The following is an 8795-nucleotide window of genomic DNA, read 5'->3' on the forward strand; positions in this document are numbered from 1 at the left end:
TTAGTATTACTCCCCCGTCCCAATTTATATGGCATCATTTGACTTGACACGGAATTTAAGAAAGAAAGGAAGTCTTTTGAAATGTGTGATCCAAAACAAGCTTTATATAAATGTGTGGCTGTAAATCGTTTCATAAAGTTAAATTCTTTCTAAATAAAGAAATGTGACATTCTTTTTGGGACAGACCAAAAAGGAAATGGTATCACATAAATTGGGACAAAGGAAGTACTAATAGCCTGTTTGGCCAAGCTTATTTTCCCTCCAAAAGTACTTATTTTTTCAATAAGTGCTTATTTGAAAAAAAGTGACGTGTTTGGCCAAGCTTTTGAGAGAAAATAAGTGTTTTTGGAGAGTAGCAGAAGCAGTTTTTCAAAAGTTAAAAAAATAGCTTTTGCCCAAAAACACTTTTTTGAAAAATACTTTTGAGAAAAATACAAATAGAAGCACTTTTTAAAAGCTTGGTCAAACATTAACTGTTGCTCAAAAGTGCTTTTTTAATTAATTGGCCAAATACAAACTGTTTTTCGCCAAAAGTACTTTTTAAAATAAGTTGATTTTAGAAGCTTGGCCAAACAGGTATAAATCAAATTCGAAGGGAAGTCTCTATTCTTAATTATTTCTCCATCTGTCCCATAATAAGTGTTACCTTAGTCAAAAAAATTTATCTCATAATAAGTCACTTTAGGAAACCAAGACATAAATTAACTAATTTTTTCCAACTCAACTCTTAGACAAAAACTTATAAGTTAAAGTAACATCTAAAAGAGATAATTGAAAAAACCACCTAGTAACTTGATATTGTTGATTCCCAATATCAAAAAAATTACTACTTGTGCATGTTTTAATCAAGAGAGAAAAATAATTTTTTATTATATAGAAGTAATTTAATAAACTTCACGTTACATTATTAATTTCTTAATATGCTTGTTTTTGACAAATATCACACTTATTAGGGGAGAGAGGGAGTATTTTATTGAATTGACTTTATATTTTTTTTAAAAAAATTGACGAAAGAAAAAGAAGAATTTCCAAAATTTGAACGAATCGGAATTCGGAAAGGAAAAAGAAGAAAAGTTGATGCTGCTTTATTCTTCTTGGTTCATTCACCAACCAACCACACAAACTCCAATTAGGGCTTCTATACAACCAACCTGCAAGAAGCTATGGCTTTAGGAGACAACACTCTGCTCTCCATTTGTTATAAGCCTGGCTCACTTCAGCTACTCGATCAAGTATATTCTCTGCTTTTATTTGTTAATAATCAATTAATTCATCACACTCACTCTTTCTATTTTAGTGCTGCTTTTCATTTTTAACCAACTTCTTTGGAAATACTCCCACTCTTCCAATTTATGCACCATGCTTCGAATTTCGAGTGTCAAACCGTTTAAGTTTGACCCTGAATTAGAATCTTTTAAGTTTCTTGAATTTTAAAAGTACAACAAGTCACAGTAATTGACAATTCAAACTATTTAAAAGATATATGAAAGAATTATGGTTAAAGAAAGACTTGTTTGAATCTCGAAATTCGAAAGATGCCACGTAAATGGGGACGGAGTGAGTAGATTTCCTTGCCTTTTGTCTGGTCGATTAGAAAAGAAGAAGAAAAAAAAATCAAGTTTTTCGAATTTTTTCATGAAAAAGGTTGTAACTTTATGAAAGTGAGTAACTAGTTGTTTCCCTATGACTTAAATATTTGAGTATTTCTGAAACAGAGAAAACTCCCCCTAGAGACCATTTATTTGGATATCAAGGATGCAAAAGATGGCTGGTAATTCTTTTTCCCCTCTTTTCTATTCTTTATTTACTGTGTTTTTGAACCATTAGCAGTTATATATAATTTTGTTTTACTGAGCTCTCGTAGTGATTTTCTATGACTTATGTTACCCCCTGTTGGATAGCTCAGTTCGCCATTTTTCATGTATATCTAAAGTTCCTGCTCAGTAATATTGGAATGATTATAAGCAAAGTAGTAGTCCCTCTGTCCCAATTTATGTGATACACTTTTCTTTTTAGTCTTTCCCAAAAAGAATTATACATTTCTATATTTTGAAATAATTTAACTTAAAACTTCCATTTTACTCTTAATGAAATGATTTACAGCCACACAAGTATCTATAACTTGTTTTAGACCACAAGTTTCAAAAGTCCTCCTCTCTTTCTTAAACTCCATGCCTAGTCAAATTATATCACATAAATTGGGAAGGAGGAAGTACTACTATATAACAAATATGGAAAAGGGTCAGATTTGCCCCTGTACTCTAAAAGAAAAAAGCTATATTTGCAATTCGTTATACCTTTTTGATATATTTGCCCTTGCCATCAAACTTCTAATCCGTTAAATCTCTGTGTCCCCGCCTTAATTTTCCAACATGGCGCCCACATAAACTAACCCTTTTCCTAACAAATAAGTGGAATGGTTGTAGATGATTCATATAACAGACCTCAACTTGTCTGGTATTGAGGCGCAGTTTAATTGATAAAACATTACTGCTGCTCTTGGTAGTGCATATGTTTTCACTGATAAAAGATCTCGTCCCTTTTTCCTTCTATGTGGATTCACTGCTTGATGTGATGCCTATTAAGGTTTTTGAATATTGAGTGATCTTTTCCACTTGTCTTCTGCATATGTGCCAGGGAAGCGATTAAGGAAATGGTTGTCCGTGGGGCACCTGCAATTGCTATAGCTGCTGCCCTGTCTTTGGCAGTAGAAGTATCAAACTTAGCTTCGTTTGATGGGACTTCTGATGATGCATCATTTTTCTTAACTAAAAAGTTGGAGTATCTTGTTTCAAGGTAATATTTAAGTAGGACTGCAAAAACATTCGTCTGCTTGTCTCTCGTAATTTTGAGATTCTACGTTGTTTAGGTTCTTTGAAGGATCTGATGACATTTTCTTTCTTTCATGCAGTCGGCCAACAGCTGTTAATCTTTCAGATGCTGTAGTAAAGCTTAAAGAAGTTATAAAAAAGGCTGCTGCCACAGCCAAAGAAGCCAATTCAGTTTTTCAGGTAGTAATACTGTCTTGCTTTGACAAACGCTCAGCTATCCTGCTTAAATATTAACAACTTAGGGTATGTTTGGTACAGAGGAAAACAATTTTCAGATAATGTTATCCAATTTTTCCTTGTTTGGTTGGTCAAAATTTTTGGAAAACATTTTCTCTAGGAAACGGTTCTCTCTAGAAGGGGAGCCTTGGAGTAACTGGTAAAGTTGCTGCCATGTGACCAGGAGGTCACAGGTTCAAGCTGTGGAAACAGCCTCTTGCAGAAATGTAGGGTAAGGCTGCGTACAATAGACCCTTGTGGTCCGGCCCTTCGCGGGACCCCGCGCATAGCGGGAGCTTAGTGCGCCGGGTTGCCTTTTTTTTTTTTTTTTTTCCTCTAGGTAAACAAGTTCCTTAAAAATGTGGAAAATGATTTCCCAAGTGTAACTAGGGAAAACAAGTTTCACAAGTGGCATTCCACACTAATTGTCTCTTCTTCACCCTCCAACACACCCTACCCCCACCTCCACCCCCCATAGCCCCCATTTCCACCACCCCCACACCTTACCCGCCACCCTACCTCCATAGTGTTTACTTGGATTATATTCAAATGCTTTTGAAATAATATTTTCTGCTTATGTACTAAATAAAAGAAAATAAGTAAGAAAACAACTTATTTTCCGGAAAAACATTTTCCAAGAAAGCATTTTCCGTCATAGCAAACACACCCTTAAGCAGTAATGGAGTCAGACTAGCCTGGAAGAGGGTGCAACTTAGTTTCACCATAGAAATGTAGTAACTTGCCGTATCCTTTTTGTCTGTTGCATGACACTTTTAACTCTCATCTGCTCTATCAGGCTTACATTGAAGCTGCTGAAGTTATGCTGGAGGATGATGTTACTTCCAATAAGGCAATTGGGTCATATGGAGCTAGTTTTATTAAGAATTACCTGAAAGACTCTCAGAAGATAACAATTTTGACCCATTGCAACACAGGAAGGTGCACTCCAGTTCTGTTTTTCCTGTATTATTTACAATGTTGTGATTGGTTCTTGTTCTTATCCTTCTTGACTTATCATGGCTTCCTTCCGTACTCTATTTTTCCCAGAAATTGCAATATATCATTCTGTGACAGGATCAACAGAAAGCAATGGTGATAATAATTAGATATCCATATGGGGTAATTCTGATTTATTTCGTATATCTCAACAGTCTTGCTACAGCTGGATATGGAACTGCTCTTGGTGTTATTCGGGCACTTTATGCTGACGGAGCTTTAGAAAGGGCATACTGCACAGAAACACGTCCATTCAATCAGGTAGTGCATGGCCTATCGTTTATTCAACCAGCAAATGTCATAGCAATTAACCCATTGATGGTTCTGCATATTCTCCCTGCGAGGCTGCGCGCAGAAAATATGGTTCTGCATATTCTCCCTGCGAGGCTGCGCGCAGAAAATAGAGTTTCTGCATTTTCTTCACTGTTGCAGAGTAATGCTAACTTATAGCCATGTAATAATAAATGTTTATAGTAATTCAGACCCCACTTTGTGGGATTTCACTGGGTATATTGTTGTTGTTGTTGGTAATTCCGAGTGAAGTGGTTTCTAGGTACCATAAGTGGACTCATCCCCTTGGCAGTTCTAGCAGAGTCTTATATTGTTGGTAATTTATGTGTGGTTAGTGTTAAATATTTGTCTGGTAGAATATTTGATGCTTTGATTCTCGCTTTTGTGTTTTGTACTCGGATCAAACAAAAATGGGTTAAAATATACTACCCAGGACAGAAATGTCAGATATATATGGAATACAAAATCAAGAAAAAACAAGGGACTCGAAAAGAAGAAGTCTCTAGTCTATTTTTGCTGAACTTGGTAGCCAGCTTTTCCAATCAATTGTAATACTGCCACCCAACTCCTGTATTCATCAGCATTTTGTTATAGGAAATGCTAAACAAATGCTATTTAACTTCTGAATTCATCAGCATCTTATTTGCAGGAATACCATATTAGAGCTGTAATTCAATGCTACCACCACTCGCACCACACCCCCCCCCCCCCCAACCCCCACCCCCGAACCAACAACAACAACAACAACAACACAAAAAAAGAAAAAAAGATGTAGTATAGAAAGAGTAAAAGAAGAAGATCCGATCATACTGTGCTTCTCTTCTATTGGGACCGCTTATGTGCATTTTGGTTTATAAGTGCGATAAAAGATTGGACTTTAGTAGATTAGGCTGTGAAAATACATGTTTTTTCACTTGAACAATGTATTCATATTCTCGTTGACTACAAATTCAGTAATCATGTATGAAAGAATCAGATACCTAATAGATATGCTCAAGCGAAATATGATGGTGGACAATACTTCTGATTTGCCTTGTCGGAAGGCTTCTTTGCTTGTTTAATTTTGTCTTGACTACCATTTGAGTCATTCTGCACCTGGCGTCCAATCGGAAAAAGATACTTTATCACATCTTCTCTATTTAATATCAGGGATCCAGATTGACTGCATTTGAATTGGTTCATGAAAACATCCCAGCCACCCTTATAGCTGATTCTGCTGCAGCTGCATTGATGAATGCTGGTCGTGTGAAAGCTGTCATTGTTGGAGCTGATCGGGTAGCTGCAAATGGTACTTATGACTTATGAGTTACTTTCGCTGTGCCCTTTGGTTTCAAACTGCATAGTGTTTTACGGGGAGCTTTACATATTATTGCAGGTGATACTGCGAATAAGATCGGAACTTACAACCTTGCTGTTTCTGCCATGCATCATGGTATACCATTTTACGTTGCAGCTCCTTTGACTTCTGTTGATCTATCCCTTTCTTCTGGACAAGAAATTGTGATAGAAGAGAGATCTCCAAAGGAACTGTTACATACACGAGGAGGACTAGGTGAACAAGTTGCTGCCTCTGGTATTTCGGTTTGGAACCCTGCATTTGATGTCACCCCAGCTAGTTTGATTAGTGGAATCATAACTGAAAAGGTCAGTCTATTGATATATCCGCCTCTCTTTCCATTGTTCTATCTATCCCCACACTTGCACTTCGCACCCCATGCTATTTATGTTTTGGCAATATCAAATAAGTAACCCGAATGATAAACCTGACAAGTGACAACTATTTGAATAGGGTGTCATCGCGAAGAATGGGATGGACACATTTGATATTGCTGAGTTTGTGCGCAAGACATCATGAAACTCGTGATGCTGGGTTTGTTAAATGTTTTCTCAGTGGGTATTCTTAAACTTTGCTAAACCCCTCCATCTGACAGTGAGCAATAAGTACTGAGCAGGCAACATCTATTTCACTTCAATAATGTTGGGTGTATTGTAGTCCTATATGAGAATGGAAAAAATGGTATAACTATGGGGAAATAACAGTAACATGTACACTAATGAAAGCCTTTTTTTACTGAAAATAGACCCAATTTCCCCTTTGGCATCGGTATTTATACATGAAAACGTTTGGCAATTTTAATATTAGGTAGTTCCTCCTTTTTCTTTGGTTTTCTTGTTTGGATATTTGAATTTGACTAATTTATTTCAAATGAAATAAAACAAGGTGGCCCTAAATTACAGTGTAGGGTTGAGTTGGAGATTACACTAGGTATGTTGTTGCTTGAGTTGGAGATACGGACTATGAAGGGTTAAAATGGATCTTTTAGCCTAATCCAGTGGCTTAAAATCCTCTGCCCCACATGAGATTGTTAATGTCCTATCTAGGTTGATTCTTATTAACCTCTAATCCTTTGCCAGAAAACCAAATTGAGAGCTGGACGGTAATCCCAGCTTACATAGTTTCCTTCTTTCAATAATTATACTGTTTTACACTTAAGCTTGAATTGCTACATCCCTTTTGTGACTTCAATTTTCATTATTATACCTACCAAATTATTTAAGTTAGCCAACGAGTATTTATACGAAGAAAATGGTTTTACCTAATCTCAAAATTTGTACCTATACATTTTCGCCAGAGGCGGACGATTAAAAGACAAACGGAGCTAATGATTAGGTTGCCTAAAATTCATCCTATTCCATGTTAACTCATTTTATTATAGTTTAAACATATCTATCACCGGGAAATTACAGGTGTTCTCGAACTTTTAGCTCCGCTTAACAAAATCTTTTAAAAATGACCTTAACATAAAAAAGTTCGTTGGGTCAAACTTTTGTTTCTCATCGGATATAAGTTCTAGTTGAATGTGCATAAGTTAATTTGCCTATGAGGCAGAAGTTTGGGATATTTCAATAAGTAACATGAATCTACGATGCAGAAACATTGCAAAGGAGGACGGTTAGATAATGAACTTGGCTCTCTAATTAGACAGTTGACTAGTCAGTCAGGAAATGTATTCATAATATTAAAAACAGAAGTTATTAGAATTCCTTGATACTTCTCCAAGTGACAGAGCTAATAAAATTTGACAAGGAGTATTTCGCAGCAGTCATTGCTCTTTAAGCCTTTGTCACGTATTAGAATGAACACTAAAATCCATTAGTAAGATAAAAACATGATTAACTTCATATTTCATTATAATTCACTCTTCCGTGGTATGCCCTAGCACCTTAGTTATTGTTTATAGCATATATACATGGCTGAATCAGAATAATATTATTTTCAACAAGAAGAAAGGATTACAATAATATCAACAATCTCTCTAACGATGTCGGCATTGAGTTCCATATAAAACTAATAAAGGCACTTCTATGCATGTCAAATAGAATCCTCCAGACACTATAACCAATAAACATGCAGCTTAACATTGACATTGGAGCAGTCACGAACAAATAACACAAACCTGGGAGCATTAGTGGTGTTTATATTCTTGATCCGCCTCTGTCTAATCACTCTGTCCAATCTCTTTCAATTACGGCCATGCATCCATCTATTATGATCACTTTCTTTAGAGTTAATGGTCAAAAACACAACTGAACTATTACTTTTTTCGCGAGTTTCACACCCCAACTATCAGTTGTTCTCTCTTTTTCTACCTGAACTATTACCATCTATGTATTTAAACACACCTCGAAACTTAATAGGCCAAATATCAGTTGTTCCCTTTTCCTACTTGAACTCTCAACTAGATGAGTTAAAGACATATATATAGTGGTAATTCAGAGAAAAGGGAACAACAGATAGCTAGGGCGTGAAACTCGCGAAAAAGTGATAGTTTGGATGTGTTTTTTAACTATTATCTCCTTTCTTTATAAACTTAAGGACATTTAAATTTCCTGAGAGGATTTGAATATGGATGCATTTCCTCCATCTTGATTGCTATGTCCACTTTCCTTCGCTTCCACGACACCACCAAATTTGACATGTTTTTCATCATTATTGCTCTTACGAGAACTAGTCGTAGTTCTCGCGGAAACATTCCTAGCCATTCCAGGATTTGATATTGTGGATGCTCTAGAAGTACCCCGTGAAATTTGATGATTATCGGGCTTTCCACTACAACAACATCGTTTAATGCAAGTGTACATGTATGTGAAGAGCCAAAAGATCCACGGAGAGCCAACCAAAATCAATGCTACTGGAAGAAACCATGGTTGAGAAACATTCGGCACGAAAAGGTAGATGACAAGAAAGACACCACCTAGGGTCACACAAATACAAAAAACACAAGAGATCAGGGGAACTCTCAAATCCCCGTCCCTATCTTCCATTATCATATATATAACATCAATTCAGGATCAATCAAAAATCTCCCGATAGGATTTGAATCTACGATCAATCAGTTAACAATCAATCGCAATAAACAAATCAATATTTGAATTCGATTCAATAACTATTATCCATTG

General features: G+C 36.1%; 1 protein-coding gene across 1 annotated transcript; it reads left to right on the forward strand.

Moving 5' to 3' along the window:
- The first annotated feature begins 1014 nt into the window (after positions 1-1014).
- LOC132055353 (methylthioribose-1-phosphate isomerase) lies at positions 1015-6492 on the forward strand. The gene is made up of 9 exons (XM_059447130.1): positions 1015-1232; positions 1716-1771; positions 2638-2796; positions 2912-3011; positions 3844-3986; positions 4199-4304; positions 5484-5622; positions 5710-5978; positions 6124-6492. The coding sequence occupies exons 1-9, from the start codon at positions 1164-1166 to the stop codon at positions 6187-6189; spliced, it is 1107 nt and encodes a 368-aa protein (XP_059303113.1). The 5' UTR covers positions 1015-1163; the 3' UTR covers positions 6190-6492.
- Positions 6493-8795: the final 2303 nt, after the last annotated feature.

The sequence above is a fragment of the Lycium ferocissimum genome, chromosome 1 (genome assembly GCF_029784015.1).
Source record: "Lycium ferocissimum isolate CSIRO_LF1 chromosome 1, AGI_CSIRO_Lferr_CH_V1, whole genome shotgun sequence".
NCBI classification, from domain to species: domain Eukaryota; kingdom Viridiplantae; phylum Streptophyta; class Magnoliopsida; order Solanales; family Solanaceae; genus Lycium; species Lycium ferocissimum.

Coding starts and splice junctions, on each gene's coding strand:
- LOC132055353 (XM_059447130.1), top strand. CDS start 1,164: ATGGCTTTAGGAGACAACACTCTGCTCTCCATTTGTTATAAGCCTGGC. Junction 1,772..2,637: donor AAGGATGCAAAAGATGGCTG/GTAATTCTTTTT, acceptor CATATGTGCCAG/GGAAGCGATTAAGGAAATGG. Junction 3,987..4,198: donor ACCCATTGCAACACAGGAAG/GTGCACTCCAGT, acceptor ATATCTCAACAG/TCTTGCTACAGCTGGATATG.